General features: G+C 47.6%; 1 protein-coding gene across 1 annotated transcript; it reads left to right on the top strand.

Moving 5' to 3' along the window:
- Nucleotides 1-3,605: 3,605 nt before the first annotated feature.
- Dmrt3 (doublesex and mab-3 related transcription factor 3) lies at nt 3,606-15,981 on the top strand. Its single transcript, XM_051200115.1, has 2 exons — nt 3,606-4,071; nt 14,972-15,981. The coding sequence occupies exons 1-2, from the start codon at nt 3,606-3,608 to the stop codon at nt 15,934-15,936; spliced, it is 1,431 nt and encodes a 476-aa protein (XP_051056072.1). The 3' UTR covers nt 15,937-15,981.
- Nucleotides 15,982-19,300: the final 3,319 nt, after the last annotated feature.

Raw genomic sequence — 19,300 nt, 5'->3', positions numbered from 1 at the left:
CTCCGCTGCTCAAGGCATCCCTCAGGCCTACTGGGTGCGGGACACCAAAGGCTTGAGGCTGTCCCCCACCAGTTGGGGGTTAACCAGTTGCACTACCTCCCCCTTAAAGCCGTAGTCACACCTGCTTTCTTTTAACTTAAAGCTGGCTAAAGAGAGATGCCAAGAGACGCTGACTGGGTGAGGGCAGAACAGCTCCTGCTAGGTTCCTGTGTAGGCAGACGGGTGACTTTTGTCTTCTTCTGCCTGTACAGGGGCTTTTACACCCCACCCCCAGCATCTGTCAAAGTAACCGTGTTGGTGACATAGCCAACGAAATGGGAACTCCGGCTTTCCCCTGCACCAGAATACAGAACAGATGTCTCCGTGTGTCTTACATCCAGCACAATATGCAACTGTCCTTTGATTAAATGTTGCTGGGTGGGGAGTGGACAACACCTATCAGGACCCGCAGACTTGGAATCAGACACCAGCACTTTCTCAACAAGAACCTCAACAGTGGCCTTGGGGAGCTTCTGATACTCACACATCAAGTCACTTAAGTGTGTGCCAGAAGGTCATCGTTTTTTTTTTTTTCTCCCACCGCCTTCAGTGTTAATATCTGCCATATCTCACCCAGTTAATTGTGGTTTGAAAACACTAGCACACCACCCAGAGGAGCCGAGAGTGGGTGTAGTCTAGTGAGGTTACTTTCGCTTGTAATCCTCCCCTCCCTTTCCAATTTCTTTGATGATTTTTCCCATAAGTGCATGAGCTGCAAAGTCTTAGTAGAAGCAAGCCGCTCCTCCTAAATGTGATTCGGACCATATGCTTTCCACATTCATTCCCGCATGGGCTTTCTTCTCTGAACTAACTGCTAACACGTTATAGTCACCTTGAAATTTCCTCTGCTATTTTCCAATTAAAAGCTTAATAGCCCTGGAAACGGAGTTCATGTGGTGAAGTTTACCATAGCCCCTTGTTCTGAAAGGCTTTTTGCTGGGATCCCATTATGTGCTTGAATAAACCCTTTCTGCAAACAGAAATGGGACTCGGGGTTGTCAGGTGTTGGGTTACAATAGACTTTGAGGCAGGGGACATTTTACCAACATAAATACAAACCTGTCCCTATAGGGAGATGTTGTCAAATACTGGGATATGGAAAACATTCCCATCAAATATGAGAAAAGGATTACCGCGCTATATCAAATGAGTATTTAGGTCTCAGCCCTCGATGTGCACTGGAGTGAAACGGGCCCAGTACCAAATAATACCAGAATGTGTGAGTGGCATCGGGATAGGGTGGCTAGGTGACCCAGGAAGGAGAGGGGATTGCCTGGTGCCTAGCTTCCCTGCTTTCCTTCCTAGAAACTAGTTACTCTCATTTTCTGCATCCGTTTCACTGACCATTTAGGAGAAATTGGGCTTTGAGAAAAGTCCATGGTCCTTGTGTTTCTGAGAGACAAGATTCAGAGCAGAAATAGTGCAAGTTCCCAGGTTCGTGTCCTTCACAGTTCGTGAGAAGTGACTCCCTCTTGTAGGCAGCCACTTTGAGTCCCTACGATTCACGGGTGACCTCTGGCTCCGGTCCCCACAGTTTACAAAATTCCTTCCCGTTGTAGTGTTAGGAGCTTGTTTTCCTGGCGAAGGATGGAAAGGGGCGAGATTAGGGGCAAGCGATAGGGGTATCGGTCCGATTCTGCTTTGGGGATAGTCTCTCGGAAGGGCTTCCTTCCCAAGTCCCAGCAGGTCAGTCCCCAGCAACCACTAACTCTTAGAAGTATCCGAAACCCGGGTGGCTAAGGACATCGAGGAGGGGAACAGCACGCAACTATATTTAATATTTCCTCATTCAAAGTTTTCTTTTCAAATCCCTCTTCTAGGCCGAGAGCTTGCTGCTTGAACTCGAGGCGGTGCAATCAAGCCCAGAGGGACAGACGCCACTCTCCTCCTTGGTTGGCTGTAGAGTCGAGCCCTGGAAAACATCCTCCAGAAAACGACTGTAGCCTATGTGCTATCCAGGGGACGGGCACTTCAACTAACCCGTTTATGATAACTTTCATCCACACCTCAAAGAGCAGAGCTTGTGCAGGACTCAGGAGCCGCTAACAGTTCGTCCGATACTTTCATCGTTCCTTCCAACTGCGTTGCTAAGTGGTCCCGAACCTACACAGCACCTTGTGTTTTGTTTGGTTGTTTTCTTTGTGGGGTGGGAGAAGGCAGCCTTTTCTATACCTAAGTAGTGGTAGCCGGCATTAGACAAACCAATACTGTAAACAAGCAAAGAACAATAAACAAAGTTTATGTTATCAAGAAAAAAAAGGTTTATGCGGTCATCGTATAGACGCGCCTCTTTCCACTCTCACCCAAAGATTTTTATGAGTGGGGTCCATCCCTTATCCGAAAATAAACCCGAAAACCCCTGTGGGGATTTGAACTGGGCAATTCCGGAACTTAGTTGTTGATTCAGTGACCTTGGTGGGTACAAGAAGATCATACTGAGTAACTTGGGGACCACTAGTATGTCTTCTACCTCCCCTCTCCGAAAGTTAAATCATGTTTAAGGAAAACATCCGAGAGAGCACTTGCAGACCTTCCAAGGCAGAGATCTTCTAGGGCAGAGGTTGCTGTTCATTTTAAAGACAGAATGAGGTGGTAGGAAATTAAAATTACCCAATAAAACCAGTTGTCTTCCTGAAGCCTGACAGGTTTTTTTTTTTAATATTCATTTTCTTCTTCTGTAGCAAGGAAAATGAAACTAGATTGCAAAATGAAGTGAAGAAAAGAGTCCCCCAAATTTCCGAAGCACCACCACCCCTCTCACTCTTCTTGTCTGGTACTTGAAACCTGGTCCACCCGGGGCCCGTCCTGCCTGTTCACCCTCAATTCCCTTGCAAGCTCCGAATTGTTGAGGCCAAGTGTGGGTCTAGGGCTCAGCACTTCCAAACCAGGCCGGGAGCACGGTGAGCCAGCAGGGGAAAAGCCTGCCCACCCCCTCCCGCTATCCACCCCCCCCTAACCCCCGCCCAGCGCGCCTTGTGTACCGCAACGACGCAGTCCCTCCCGCCTCGGGCAGGGGCAGTGAAGGGTCGGAGGAGGGGGGTTGTGAGCGCCCCCGCCAGAGAGGCCCGGCTGGCTGCAGGTGGCGGAGAAGGTGAGGTGCAGGAACCCGAGGGGTGCCAGGGAGGAGGAAAGCGTGTGAGGGGAGTGCCAGGAGGCTGGGACCCCGGGGGTGGGGGTGGCGATGGGAGGGGGTAGGGACGGAGTGGGGGAGGGCGGCGGAGGAGGTGCTGGGTCCAGCCAGAGAAGGAGGGAACCGCTGTGGAGCTGGCTCAGACCTTAGTCAGAGCTCTGTCCGGCTCCTCGCAGCGGCCGGAGAGTCCCGGCGTGGGAGGACCAGCGGGTGGAGCTTGCGCCCTCGGGAGCAGCGGACAGAGACGCGGCCCGCGTGGGGACAGGCGAGCCACCAGCCAGGCGGTTCAGGCTGCGAGCGCCTCCCGGGCCGGGGCGACTGCTGCGGTTCCTCTGGCCGTCGCCGATCTTCCGAGACCTCCGGGAGCAGGCCTCCCAGCTCCTCGGTCCTTCTCCTGCCGCCCTGCTCCCGCCGCCGGCCGGGGGGAGCCCCGGGCATGAACGGCTACGGCTCCCCCTACCTATACATGGGCGGCCCGGTGTCGCAGCCGCCGCGGGCGCCCCTGCAGCGCACGCCTAAATGCGCGCGCTGCCGGAACCACGGGGTGCTGTCCTGGCTCAAGGGCCACAAGCGCTACTGTCGCTTCAAGGACTGCACCTGCGAGAAATGCATCCTGATCATCGAGCGGCAGCGGGTGATGGCGGCTCAGGTGGCGCTTCGCCGGCAGCAGGCCAACGAGAGCCTGGAGAGCCTCATCCCGGACTCGCTGCGGGCTCTGCCAGGGCCCCCGCCGCCGGGGGACGCGGCCGCCGCCGCCGCCTCGCAGTCGTCACCAGCCTCCCAGCCGTCCCAGCCGCCGGCGCCGCCTCGTCCCGCCGCCGAGTTGGCTGCAGCGGCCGCGCTGCGCTGGACCACCGCGGAGCCCCAGCCCGGAACGCTGCCCGCGCCGCTCGCAAAGCCAGGTGAGAGCGTCTGCGGGGAGGGGGTCAGCCTCAAGGAGGAAACTTCCAGTGCCCTTGGGGATCCCAGGGCAAGTTTGTGGGAAGTTGATTTGGTTGGGCCTGCAACCCCAGCAGACACCGATTCTTCCTCTCCAGGAAAAGTGCGGGTGGAACCCAGGCGCCCGCAGGGAAGCGGGCCAAATAGCCAGGCGGTGTGTCCCCGTCTCCTGGTGCCTTTTCTGGGTTGAAGGGGGAAACTTAACGTCAATTCTGCAAACGATTTGTAAAACGATGTCACCGTGATGAGGCGGGTTTCCTGGATGCCGGTTTTTTTTGGGGGGGGGACTCTCATTTGGGGGTAGGGATAAGTAGGTTAGCAGTTAGGGCCCAAATGCTTTGCTGTTTCTAGGTAAATCTTGGCTTGGCTCGGGACAGGGAAGCAAAAAGGTGTTCTTTAAAGGCGCTCGGACATTTTAGCTGGGCTGAGGACTCGATTTAGAATTCGGTTTAAAAAAAAAAGAGTCGCCTTTTAAGGACTACAGATAAAAGGCCCCTGAAGTCTTCGAAGCGAGACCAGTTAACTCTTTTTGCCAAATTACCTCTTTAATTCCTTTTCCCCAGCTGCTGTGATTTGACGAAATTAAAAACAAAACTTGGCCTACCGTGGGGAAAACCTAGCAAGTACTTTTCCAGGTTTAGGCGGGCTCGGCCTGCTGTGAAACAAGGGAGAGCTTTCTGGGCCTTCTTCTCCTCTGTTGTCTTTTCCTCTCAGAAATGCTTTTATTCGGGGCAAGGAGGGGTGCTCTGAGCCCTGAAAGTAAGCAGACCCCAGTTTCTACCTCATTCTTTCACTCTGGCTCCTTCCTGAGTCTGGCTGCCCCCCAGTTTAACCCTCTTCCTCACTTCCTCGGAAGGGAACCCCTGGCTGCTCTCCGGGCCCCTCGCAGCAGCGGGAATTTAGTGGACACGAGTCTGGTGTTTCCCCTCCCTGGGCAGACGTACAAAGGCAGCAACCCATCTCCTCTGAACGGGGTGTACTGGAATTAGGAGTGAAAGGCCCACAGTTTTTCTGTCGGTAATGCCGCTGCCTGCACTTCCTCAGCCCCTCAAAGACAGCTAGATCTTCTCCAGAAAGGTTTTCCCGAGCCCCTAGCTGAACTGTTGAAGATACACACTCGCTGATGTGTGGTGAGGTGGTAGGCAGCTGGCTTCTCTCTCAGTTAGGCTATTTAGGCCTGAAGTTCTGAAAGCAGGGTACTGACCGGGTTTTGTGGATGTTTAACTCAGGGGACACTTAACATTTCTCTGAAGCACCGCCCCCTCATCTCCTCATATTTGTGGAGAATCTAGAGGGATTCTTTCAGGTGAGAACACATAGAGTTTGGCCTCCATTCTAGAAATGACGCCATGCTACTATCTTTTAATTTTCTATTCCAGTTTCCCTGGCTCTAGGACGAGAGTCTTCGGGAGTAGAGCAGAAGGCTGTTAAAATTCAAGTCGGCAATGCCCAGCACCTCTTGTAGTGCAGGAACCTTGAGTTCCGTCTTTGTTCTAGAGGGGTTTCCTCCTCAGATTGGTCTCTAAAATGTGTGAAGAGTCACAAAACCTAAAACAAGCTGAGAAAGACTTGGGCGGGGAGGATCCAAGCTTTAGGAGAATAAGAAAGGGCAAAGAATTTCAACTGCACAAACCAATCAGGCTTGGTGCTTGTCCGCCCCCGCCCCCCCCAACTCCTCTTCCACCAAATATTCAGAGATAGCCAGGAGCCTTCCAAATTGAGAACAAGTAATTGAGAATTGGGGTGGGGGAGGGGTAGAAAAATGACTAAGCTGTGAAGGACCAAGGGTTCAGTTCCCAGCTGGCCACACCACACACCTTGAACATTGACTAACTTTTGTTTTCATTTATCAATTGCATTCCTTTAAAGAAAAAAAAAGTTGGGGTGCAGGAGAGGTTTATAAAAACAAAACTGATTATAATTTTTCACTAGGAACACAAATAAAAGTGTTGGCTCTATGCAACACATAAAAAAGCATCTCTGTTGGGTGTCAACACTAAAATTAATTAAAATATCATTAAACTGGGACAAATTAAAACTCCTGGTTGAGACCGCCTGTTGCTGTGTCCCTGTGCTTTTCTGCCTTGTATTTGTGGTATGGCATGCCATGCATCTTTAGAAACATATTCATTAGACCTTCCTGGGTAAGACCTTCCTAGTCCATCCCATGTTCATCCCCTGTGGTTGGGCTGGAAGGGTTCAGCTGTAGTCTCAGTTCTCGGCTACCACACTGTTCAGGTCTGCTTCTTTGTGAACTGGAGTTTGAGAGCCTGCTTGGACTTTTTGCAGGGCAGAGGGCCTCAGGTGGTCATGAGGTGGCTTCTTCTTGAAGACCAGCAAGGGTGCACTAGCACACCGAGTCACACGAGTCCTGTCCTTCCTCTGGGTCTATAAGCACAGGCCTCAAGAAGGATGTTGGCTAGGCATCAGAGAAAACCCCACGTAGTTCAGGGAGAGATGTGTGAACGGCAAAACTAGGTTTTCTAACTGGAAGAAATCTTTCCATAGTCTTATCCTTCAGTTGCCTTAGTTTGGGCCTTGCTTTTTAATGTGAATGTAAGAAGATTCTTCTGGCTACGGATTGAAATATCTTTTAAACTTGCAGTCTTTTTTTCTGCCTGTCAGTCTCTGCTACCAGTTCTGACTGACCTATAATTAGATTTTGATTGCGGGCTGCCCGGGCTGTTTTTAACTTAACCCTCTCAGTGGGATGGAACTCACCTGTTCTGCTCCCTTTAGGTTACCCCCATCCCCTCCCCCCAAGAAAATAGGGTGGGAAGCCTAATCTCCCCAGCTGTGGGGCTTCTGACTCATCAGTCTCATCCAGATAAGCCAGCCTTTCCCGACCCTGGGCTCTGGAGATGAGGGAGTTTAGGGGTCATGGTCAAGGTGAGGAGGTGCAGTCAAGGTCCCTGGTGGCTGGCTTCCTCACCCCAAACTTCTCCTTTAGAGGAAGATCCTGGGTGGCCATAGGCTGTAGTACCTGGGAAGGACAGATCTGTGGCTATAGAACCCTCCTTGTGTGTATCTGATACGTGTGTGTGTGATCAGTTCTTTTAAATGCTCTTGAAAGAGAAAGAAAAAGAGAAGCATTTGCTTAGGGATTGAAAAGGAGGGTTGGATGAAAGTGCAGTGTCCTTTTATTATGAGAAAAAAGCAAACATGGCAGCTAGAGACAGCACCTTGATTGCTCTGGGCTTCCAGCTCCAGTGTGATTGGACTACCCAGTTTGTTTCCTTAGTTTCCCTCCTCCCTTCCTCCCTCCCTCCCTTCCTTTCTTTCTTCTTTTAATTCCCCATAGAAATACTTGGCCGTGTGTGTTAAGGGAGAGTTCATGAAAGTCAGATAAGGCGATCCTGTCTGTCTGTGCACCCAGAGCAAGGGAGAGGCTGGGAGCAATTAAAGGTCACCTGGGTCATATAACTACAAATCTCAATGCTTACCCGACTTTAAGATGGCTGGCTGGGTTGGAACCCAGGGACCTTAAGAAAAGCCAGATAAAAAGAAATTTGGGGACAGGCTGACTGTCACTTTGAAGCTTTCATTCAGAGCTGGCTTTGGGGGTTAAAGGACCAGTCCTCACCTTGCTAGATTTGTTGGACAGGCTAGTCTCAGTGAGGTGGGGGCAATGACTGACCAAGGACAGGAAGCTGGCCTCTCTGGTGGCCCTGCCCCTAGATACAGTAGCAGGAGCGGCAGCGGCATGGGCCTGTGGCTTCTCTGTGACAGCACTGAAGGTTGTCTGCTCCCTGCCACAGCTCCTTCCTCACCTAAGGACTCAATCAGGCCTCCTGAGGCTGCCCTTCTCTTTGGCTGTCTGCCTTCCCTGCTTCCTCCTGGTTTGGCCTCCCCTGAGGAGCATTGGAAAGCTAGCGTCTGTCCGGTGGAGCCTAGGACACAGTTAAAGGGAAAATGAGGGTGCTCTTGCCAGAACCAGAGTCTGTGCCAGGCAGAGAACCCCCAGCCTGCTCGTGGCCTTATAAATCTGGAGGATGGCAGCATTCTCCACTTACAACCAACTTTTCCTTTGGCTGACGGATGAGCTCCTGGGTTTAAAAGATTACAGTAATCACAGGAAGACAGTGTAAATCGAATCTGATAGCAATAACTTTTGGAGAAGGTCAGGCCCAAGTGAAATGTTACCAAGCAACAGGCATTTTGTTTGCAAAATACAATCAAAGAGCATTGATGAGAAATTCTTTTCTGCAGCCAGTCAGCACTTTCTGTTAACAGCTTTACAGAGGGAAGGGGGGTAAGTCTTCATAAGTCAAAGGCCCTGCAGGACTTGGAACCTTTTCTGGTGGAACTGTTGCATTTCTTCCTGACAGGGAGACAAGTGCCCAGCGAAAATCCATGTGCCTGCCTGCCTGCCTCCCCCCTCCCCCTCCCTTCTCTCCCCTCCCCCTCCCTTCCCTTCCTTCCTTCCTCCCTCCCTCTCTCCTTCCTTCCTTCCTTCCTTTCTTCTTTTCTTTCTTCCTTCACCTTTTAACCTGTTGCAGCCTTCCTCTAGCCATTAGCCACTCAGGTCCTTGGAGTTCCTTAGTCTTTAGTCTCTTGTAGCTCCAATGACCTTGGCCATTGCAGGACTGCCACTTTGTCCCACCCCCTTGTCATACACATGTTCTGACCCATAGCACCTCAGTTGTCTCCTGACCTAAACAACGCACTCTATTTTTTCTGAGGAGGAGAATTAAGATAGAGAGGTAGATGACAGTTTGTTTCTATTCTGTTTTTTGGTTAAATCCATTAAGAGAAGTACAGTAGTCCTTCAAATAATGGGACCTTATGAAAAACCCAGAACATCAACTGTCTCTGGACTCTGCACTCTCTTGATTACAGTTCCTAGTCAGGCTTGAATTTCAAGCTTCCATCAGTGTTCTACTGCTTTCCACAGATTATTGCTTTATTTTGCTCAATATCTTCATGTGTGAGTGTTTATAATATCCCCCCTTTGTGAAGATAATGCAGCCTGCCCTGCTCCTGGCCTCTACATGACTTGCTGTGTTGTATTATAAAATCCCACCAGCAGATACTTTAGGGTTTTTGCAAAAGGTTAGTTACCTGGAAGCCCTAATGACCAAGGCAATGCTTGGTCACCTGTGTATAATCTTACCTAGCCCAGTACCTTGGGGTATAAGGGATTTAAGGGGATTTGTTAAGTAGATAAACAAGTAGCCAGCTGCATTTTGTAAATAGCAGGTGGACAGATAGATTTTTAGATTTCTCCTCTACTTTTTGGAATTTTCTGCCTTCTAAGAAAGAGATCAGGCTGAATGTTTGTAAGGCACAGGACGTCTACAATTGCAAACTATACTTCCTTGAGCCCACCAGCCCAGTCTTCATGTTCCAGAATCTCAGACACAGGATCCTCCTGTCTTAGCCTCTTGAGCCACTTGAGTGCAAGTGTGTATCACCAGGCCAGGTTAAGGAAATAATCTTTAATTTTTTTTTTTAAATACAGTGTTAAACCAGTGTTGATTTTTTTTTACAAAGCAAAGCATGAGTGTTTATACACACACACACACACACACACACACACACACACACACACACACTTTAGAACAAGATTTATTGTTATTCCCTCTTAGTTCAAATTTCTGCTCATCCAGTTTTTAATGATTCCTCACTCCTAGTGAGAGGTCAACAGGGAGTATGACCTGCTGCCTTGTTAAATGCTTAACCCCAGGAAGCCTCTGCCAAGCTCCTATGTAGATTGTCACCCTTTGAAAGTGACCCACTGTAGACCTCCCTAGAGGTCTGTGTTCCCCAAATCACAGGAACAGATGGAATATGACAATCTATATTTTAAATGCATGACACCTTGTGGGGAGAGGGAGCCCAGTGATGTCTCAGTTAAGAGACTCCTTCATTCTGGATATTAGGAGGATTTTGGTTTTGTGCACTGATTGGCTAGAATGTATAAAAACCAATGGCAGTTTTCCATTTTTCCATTTTTACATATTTTGAGCAGAATGTTTGTTTCACACATATGGCAGCCTTTTTTGAAATATTTAAATTTTTTAAAAAAAGATGTGTTTGTGTATGAAGAAATTCAAAGAAAGTTAGACTGTTCAAGTTATCATTTTCAGACTAGAAGACATTTCCATATCTTCATTTTTTTTTCTCCTTAAATTTTATAGCAAAAGAAAGTATAGTTGTCATGATATGGCATATGTGCTTAGAAGGTGGTGATATTGTTTTTCAAAAAAAAAAGTGTCCTCCTTAATTGAATCTCTCATAAACTGGTTGGAAAATTTGTTTCTGAGTGGAATGCATTTCTGCTTCATGGGCTATGAAATGAAAGCTTGAGTATTTGGTAATATTTAATGTTTTTCCTCAGTGTTTAAAAAGCATGCCCTCACTTGTAGTGACTGGCCTGTCATGACAGAAACATGGTGTTATGATTTCATCTACTTTTTGGCAGGTGGTTTTGCCTTCCTGTACTATACAGAGTTAAAACTGTCAGTTAAAATATGCCTACACTCCTTGTGTTCCGATTAGAGTCTCTGTTTCAATACGGTGGAAGGCATGTGGGAATATTTCCTGTTTCATTTTCTCAGCTGAAGTTCCATGTTTCTGTATCTACAAAGGCCTTTGTGCTTTAGACCAACAGTTCATTCAGGGGGGAAAATCCTGGAAATGTAAAGACACACCTATTATTAAATTATCCTTTATCGCTGAGCTTAAATCTCACCCTCTGTAATGACTTGTGAAAATCTGTGTTTATAGTAGTTTGCAGTGCCTTTAGTTTAGGTATAATAGTAGACATCATAGTGCCCCAAATTGCAGGGGCACTATGTCCATTCTGCTTTTCAGGAATTACTTTTGGGTGAGGAATCTGTCTTGGGGTTTTGAGTTCCGTCAACCTTAGCTTTGTTTTTTTGTTGTTTTTTGTTTTTTTCTTGTTTTGTTGTTTATTCGAGGGTTTCTCTGTGTAGCCCTGGCTGTTCTAGGACTGCCTCTGTAGACCAGGCTGGCCTTGAACTCATAGTGTCACCCGCCTTGGCTCTGTTTAGAAACCTAGGTGTTAGGGGACATCTTGCTTACATTTACCTCTCACAAGACTTTGTGTTCCCTCTGGTATGGGAATCTGCTTTTCTCACTGGCCAGTTCCTCCCCTGGGAGCAAACCAGAAGCAGGGCTGAGCTCAGTTGATTAGAAAGCCTGTAATTCATGTATTGGGTCCCTATGACATCCTGCCAGCTTTCCTCACATTTAGCCATAGCCTGAACACTAAGATCAGGAGGCTAATGAGCCCAGAATTCTTCTAAGAGTGTGGGTGACTCAGCACAGGCCTCCTCCACACCTCACAAAAAATACCCCAAAGTATATAGTACACGGGTGTGTCTCAGTAGCAGGGGCAAAGGACAACACAGAGAGGGGTCAATGGCTGGAGCTTCCCAGCTATGGAATGAGTAGACAATCATGTAAGGTTACATGAAGTGTGTTTTGCAGAACTTGGAGAACAGACAGAAAGGTAGAATTGTGTTCCGTCTGACTTAGAACCCTGCCCTCCAGTGTCTAGATCGTCTGTTGCCACCATGAGGAAAATGCATTTTTATGCTATGTGGGCATGTTTGAGTAGCTAAAGCATCGATCCTAGCTCTCCCTCGCTAACCTTCTGGTCCTGCAGCCTGAAGTGACTGTGGAAGAGCGAACCACAGGCCTGGTGAAACTGTTTTCCTGAGTTCATTCAGGGCAGGTGAAATTCGACCTTTGAAAACACGAGGCTGCTTTTAGCTTTCCGTGTCTCTGTCGAGGACAGCAAAGCTGTGGGCTTTCCAGGTGTGTAGTTTACTCCCAAAGGTGTGTGCCCTTTGCTCCCATTTCTCTTCAAAAACAAAACAAACAACAAACAGAGGCAAAATTTACCATCAGCATCTTGTTGTGATATTCTCTCATGTTTTTCTTGTGTGGTGGTAAAATATTATACAGAACAAATTTTTACCATTTACCATTTTTAGGTGCACAATTGCATGACGTTAAAGATGCCTTAAAACACTCACCACTGCCAATCCAGAACTTTTTCCTTACCCTCGACTGAAACTCCATATTCATTAAACCGTAACTCCTCTAGAACCACCGCTATGGTTTGTATACTTTATCCATCTTAAGTGAAATTACATCATTTCCTCTGTGGCCAGCTTATTTTAGACTATTGTTAAGGTTCTTCGATGTAGCAGATACCAGAATTTCATTCCTTTTTGAGGTGGAGTAGTATTCCATTTTATTTATCCCTTCATTTATTGATGAACATATGGTTTACTCCAACCTTATGAGTCCTGTGAATACAGTATTTGATGCTTCCCAAGCCATGCCTGGCCTTGTTTGCTCTCTACAGCACATACATCTTTCCCCACAAGTTAATAGGTTCGATGAGCATATATTTCTTGCTATTTTCCATCTTTTTTATTCTGTTTCCTTCTTTTGGCCTACTGCAGATCAATAAATACTTGATGCTAATGATAGACCATAAAAGCTGAATTTGGAAGCATAGGACTGTATGGGCTTTAAACACTGTATTTTTATTACATGGGGGAAAGTATTGAACTTGTTTTCCGAAGCGCCATTGACCAGGGGGTCAAAATTCAATCGTGTGCTCCTTTCAGAGTTAACACGCTGTCACTGTCCACCACTCCTTCTCAAGGGTTTAGGAATAGAGCGATAGCTGAGTTATGTATGGGTTCATGAGTCAGGGGAATACATGGATGCAGGCTAGTTAGAATATAAATCTCCAAGCGCCCTTTTGTTTGGTTGGTTTTTGTCTTGTGTGTCAAGGACATGGAATTCAAGTAGCTCAATAATTAGGAGATAAAAGCTGGGCCTGTTGTCCTGGGAAGCAGTAGGAGAGAAGATGTTAAACTTCTCTTGTAAAACTAGGTCTTTGGTAAATCCCAGAGTCATCATTGAAAGCAAAGGGGGTGGGGGATTCCTTGTGTGGACTACAAATGAACCCCACAATAGAAACCTAATGGTTTTTGTCGAAAATAAAAAAGCAATGTGATGGAAATGAATTGGGATAAGTCTGAATTCGTATTAGATGTAGTTGAAAGTTATGTGATTTATTATAATTTAGGAAAGTTTTAAAGCATACGTTTGGCCATGGGTTCCCATTGGCTTTTCTTGTATTTAAGATACATGTGGTGTTAGAAAAAATGTCTATCAATGGGTCTTTGTTTAAAGCTCTTAAAGTAAACAACAACAGGTAGGAGGGGTGCTTTCTAGAAGCTTCTTTGATGAAATTTCACCTCTGGCTATCTGCACACAATCAGGTTTGCCCACAGAGAGGCCTACAATGAGACTATTGAGGCCAGAATAGAAAACAGAGAGCCACATAGTTTACAACCTGACTAGTGCCCTACTGGGAATGGTTTTTTTCATTTTCAGATCAGTTACTCTGGATTAAGCACCCACAAATAGCCCATTATTAGTTTTTGTAAGGCTAAAAATCTATTTGCATATAGTTTGCTTTAAAAAAAAAACCAAAAAACCCAAAAAACTATGTTCCTTAATTTACAGTTCTGTTAGAATTTACTGTGAAACCCAAAGTACTGTCGCCCACTCTCTTTAATACTGCAAAGCTTGCTCTCCTGGGTACTGCCTAAGTTGTTAAAATGTCAAATTGGCAACTGGTCTGTTTCATAGAAGATTGTGAGACAGATGCAGGCAGAACAGGAGGCTCTGTGTGCCAGGACAATGTTTGCTGTTGTGCATCTGTGGGCTGCTCTTAACAACTCCTCTTGCTAGTCTTGGCTTTGTTAAGGAAGTTCTTTGTCAGCCTTCCCCCTCCAAATGTAATGTGGAATGTTGCATGTAGTTCCTTTCCACGGACTTTACTGGCACACACATTCACACAACCATCTACCTCTTGCCACACGGGGTGGGTAGACAGGGCTCTTCTGCCCCCGAACCTTCCAGCCATTTCTTTCTCCTCTTCATCTGCCCTGCCACCCAGAATTCCAACTGGCTTTGTTTGACTTTGAGTATAAGGGCCCAGGCAGCTGAGTTTGCCGGGCTTCTTCAGTGGCTTTTTTTTTTCTTTTGTTTATTTATTTATTTATTTTTGTTATTTTTACATATAGATCCCAGTTCCCTCTCCCTCCCTCCCATCCCCCCCACTCTCCCATCCCATTCCCCCTCCCACTCCACAGGGAGGGTGAGGCCTTCCAGGAGGGGTCAACAAAATCTGTCAAGTCATCTGTCAAGGGAGCATCCCTCCATGGGGAATGGGCCCCCAAAGTCCTTTCGTACACCAGGGTTACATCCTGATTCCTTGAGTGTCTTTTTTACAAGTGATTTCAAGGGTTGTGTTTATCTTTGGCGCAGAAACTCAATCAACTAGCATCATCATGGTAACCTGGTTAAAAGATGAAAAACTGTCAGAATGACAAGCTCTATTTATATCATATTATATATAAACACATATTACAACATAAAACCAGCCCCATGGAAGGCAGATGTGATTGCTAAAGTGCCCCATGGGGTGGTGTGTACCAGGTGATGATGGCCAGAGCTGCTTCTGTGGCTTTCTTCTGTGCTCTGGCCTGGTTCAGAGCCTCATAGCCCCACTAAATGGGCAGCTAATGCTGTGTACTTCAAGCCCTCTGTGGTTACTGTATGTGGCCCTTCTGTGTTTAGGGCAAGCCTGCTCTCCTGCAGCATTCCAAGAAAACCCTGATTGTGCCATCTTTGACCGACCCTACTAGCCCACCCCATTTGCCAGTGGCTTTTGATTTCTTCTTTAAAAGCTGGAAGCGTGTGTTGTGACCCAGCCAGCCATACTTCCTTCTCCCAGAATGCTAGTGCTGTTGGAAGCTGAGCACAGCAGGAAGGGATTAACCGGGCTGTTCTCTTGCCTTCTAGATCTGACTGAAGAGCGACTTGGGGACAGCAGCAGTTCAGCAGACAACCCTGCGGAGGCCTTCAGTGACAAAGACACTGACCAGAGGAGCTCCCCCGATGTGGTCAAAGGCAAGAACTGCTTCACTCCAGAGAGCCCCGAGATCGTGTCCGTGGATGAAGCGGGGTATGCCGTGCAGAAAAACGGGGGTAACCCGGAAAGCTGCCCTGACAGCCCCAAGTACCACGCGGAGCAGAGCCATCTCCTGATCGAGGGACCATCGGGGACCGTCTCTCTGCCCTTCAGTTTGAAAGCCAACCGGCCACCCCTGGAAGTGTTGAAGAAAATCTTCCCCAACCAGAAGCCCACTGTGCTGGAGCTCATCCTGAAAGGCTGCGGGGGCGACCTGGTCAGTGCGGTGGAGGTCCTGCTGTCCAGTCGGTCCTCGGCGGCTGGGGCGGAGCGGACGGCCGAAGAGAGCCTCGTGCTGCCCTCCAGCGGCCACATCTTTGAACACACGCTGGGCTCCTACCCCATCTCTTCCTCCAAGTGGTCGGTGGGCTCTGCCTTCCGAGTCCCTGACACCTTGCGCTTTTCGGCGGACTCCAGCAACGTGGTCCCCAGCCCCTTGGCTGTGCCCCTGCAGCACCCTTTCCCCCAGCCACCCCGGTACCCACTGATGCTGAGGAATACCTTGGCCAGAAACCAGTCGAGCCCCTTTTTGCCCAACGACGTCACCCTGTGGAACACCATGACGTTGCAGCAGCAGTACCAGCTGAGGTCCCAGTATGTAAGTCCCTTCCCTAGTAACTCCACCAGCGTCTTCCGGAGCTCGCCCGTGCTCTCCTCCCGCACCACAGAGGACCCTCGGATCTCCATCCCCGATGATGGGTGTCCAATCGTGACAAAGCAGCCCATCTACACAGAGGATGACTATGACGAGAGATCCGACTCCTCAGACTCTAGAATACTCAACACATCATCCTAAAGTGTTACCTGTGGGGGGTGACCAAGTGACATTTTGGGTGTGCTGGACCCCACCACCACCACAACCAGGAGAGTCCACTAATACTGTGTACTCTTTCTTCCTGTTTGACAAAGTGACTGTGCTTGATAGTCTATACATTAGCAATAAAAACATAACTTATTTAATTCCCTGCACTTCACTGGAAAATGCCAAATAGGTCTGCTCTGTGGATTTCGTGCTGAGTGTTATACATGAGTCTAAAGCTAAGGACTGCCTGGGGAGGCTAGGCCTGGGGAGATTTAGTTGGAGGGTCAGCTTTACTCCTAAATTCAACCTGGAATGTTAAGTGAAATAGTATACTTGAATGCAATTTTGTGAAAGGATTCCTCAGGATGCCGGAAACCTTAGGGAGTGGTCTGGTTGCGGTTGCTGACAGACTATGAACAGGGACATATTGCTCCAATTCAAAGAGAGACTGCACTTGAGGACAGAGTGGATGACACAGCCGCTTATTTAAGCCTGGACAGTTTTCAGAGACGAACTCCATTGAGAGTTATTCTTTTCACATGGCTGAATGGAAACACATGTCATGTCAATATAAAACCAATCACAGCTGTGAACTGCATGAAATGTATCGTGAAATGAACACAAGCTTAAGCTTTGTCAGGTTAATGTAGCATGCTAAGGACTCTAGAAAAATAAACTAAAGGAGACAGTCTTGGTCGATGTCTTTTCTACTTGGTGGAAGGAAGAGCTCCAAACACATAGTCTCGGGTAAAAGTTCTCTACTAACACGTTCAATGGGGCTCGTCTTAAACTGGGTGTAACCTGTAGTGGTGGAGCCTGGGCTCATCAGGGGGTAAGCCCTGGTTCATTTCCTAGCACTCCAAACCAAACCACAGCAACAAGACACAATGATAGTGGGAAAAAAAACAAAACAAAACAAAAAGCTACCCACAGTGCCCAGCTGAATGAGAGAAAGGAGCCAGGTGTTCCTAGTAGAGACCTGACACAAAACCTCTGGGGACATTAAGTATGTGAACACTTGCTCCCGGAAGCCCAGAGAATAAAGGTGTGAATTCCCCCATTTTTATTGGGCCAATCCTAGTATAAAGCAAAACATTTAGGATCCCCCTCCCTTCTTTGGGAAAGCATACTTGGGCTTGCTGTATGTGGCAAACGTCTCACTTAGCTCTTTAAGAGAAATCTCAAGCACTATGTGAGCCCCCAACTCCACACCATGCTTACCGTTTTCACCCTTTGAAATGCCCGAGAATTGGGGTGACTGCTTAGGTCAGGCAATAATGTTATGAACCTCATGAATTTGGAAGGGAAAGTAAGTCAAAGCACAAAAGAAAGCCTCTACACAGGAGGATGCATGGAGCACTCCCAGACAAGTGTAAGCTTGGAGGGGGCTCCTGAGCTGTGGGAGAAGGGCAAACTTGCACCTTGAGAGACCTCCAAGCCCAAACAACAAACAGCTCCAGCAAATGGGTCTTATTCAAAAGAATCTTGTCGTTTTTGTTTCCACGAGGTGCCTCTGGGATGAGCAATCTTTGCATGAGAAAAATCCCTTGTGTTGATTGGACTGCTATAGATTTCGTGGACATAGTTACATACCAGGGTGAAAGTAAATATCATTGTGTTGTTGGGGCTCTGTGGAAGCATCGATGCTTCCGTAAGAGAGAAGTGGAGGAGAGAATGATTTGCCCTTTGAACTTCAAGGCACAAAGATGTGGCACTAATGTCTAGTATCTGAGTCTGCCCAGGACATATGTATTTTAAAAGACATTTGTATTCTCATGGTTTGCTCACATTTAACAAGCACTGATAATCTCCCATGGGAACCAAGCTGCCATCAAGGCTGCCTCTAGATGTTACTTCTCCAGGTAGAATGGTCCCAGGTGGAACATGAGTTGCCTGGTGTGTATCCATATATCTGGATCATCAATGTCTTAGATATCTTTTATGATGGACAGCAGAACAGGTTTTTTTTTTTTTTTTTTTTTTTTTTTTTTTTTTTTTGAGACAGGGTTCTCTGTGGCTTTGGAAGCTGTCCTGGAATTAGCTCTTGTAGATCAGGCTGGTTTCGAACTCCCAAGATTTACCTGCTTATGCCGCCCAAATGCTGGGATTAAAGGCATTTGCCACCACCACCGGGCCAGAAAAGTCATAAAACGGTGCAGCAGTCTACTTGTGAACTGGTAAACGTCTGCTTTTTGTTTATTTATTTTCCCCTCAGTGTTATCATTTGAAGACAGAAATATTTTGGTGAGACAAGAATGGGCAGGGCTCCCAGAGTGAGAAATGGTTTGCTAGGCTCCTATATCCTGTTCTGTCTGCATTCCTAATAGCTGAGCCCCCTAGAGTGGCAGAACCTCTTAGATTCAGACTCAGATCTCTAAGTTCATCTTGCAGAAGCGTGTCGAACTCAGGGAAGCTGAACGTACTTGCCCACGGCACTCAGTTTCTCTTTCCCATGGAGCTGAACATCTGGATGTCGTGGTCCAGGGGGCATCACCCCTGGACCCCGCTTTCAGACAAATTCCAACTGTCACACAGCATCTGGCTGCTTGGCTGTGGGCTTCCAACACTCACCATCTATTTATCCTGGAAGCCTGTCTGTTCTGATTAGAGGTTGATTCACACTGAACTTCAGTCTGTCCTTCCCTTTCTGGTGACATCCTGTGTTTCTCCGTTTATCTAAGATTCTTCTAGTGTTAGTCGTGATGTGGATTCTTCTGCCTCAAACTGGTTTGTGCATCCTGGGGCTACTTTTCCAAGGCAAATTCCTGAGCAGATTCTGGCTTAAGCCAACCCCTGGCAGTTGGGCAGTTAGGATGGTTTCTTTCTCTCTCATGGTGGTTGTCACCTCAAGTCTATGCTGAGTGAAAGCATCAAGTGCCACGCTGAAGTTTGCAGTCTACCCTCACATGGTAAGGTGAACTTCATTGTGTAGGCCCCTGAGCGCTGGCCCTAAGTCTAGTGTGCACAGCTTTGAGGTCTGGGTTAATTACTAGGTGGATACACATTTGGAGTCAGAAATGCCTGTCTCTAGAAACTTCACATTGGTAAAGGACCAGACATAATGTGTGGTACCCTTTCTGCCCAGGGTGAAGTCTGGTCTTCCTGGGGTTGTGGAACCTTCTAGTTATTCCACAATTCCTAGGTTACTGGTGACATCTGAGAGTAAATTTTACCCTGCTGCTTTAGATTTTGAAAAAGCAGCAGCAATCTTCACAGTGGGGTGAAAGTAGTTTCATAAGTGGATCAAGAAGCAAGACACGGGGCTGGAGAGATGGTTCAGAGGTTAAGAGCACTGGCTGCTCTTCCAGAGGTCCCAAGTTCAATTCCCAACAACCACATGGTGGCTCACACCATCTGT

This window comes from Phodopus roborovskii, unplaced genomic scaffold (assembly GCF_943737965.1).
Source record: "Phodopus roborovskii unplaced genomic scaffold, PHOROB, whole genome shotgun sequence".
Classification (NCBI taxonomy): domain Eukaryota; kingdom Metazoa; phylum Chordata; class Mammalia; order Rodentia; family Cricetidae; genus Phodopus; species Phodopus roborovskii.
Note: the sequence above shows the minus strand (reverse complement) of the source record. Positions and strands in the feature narration are given on the sequence as shown.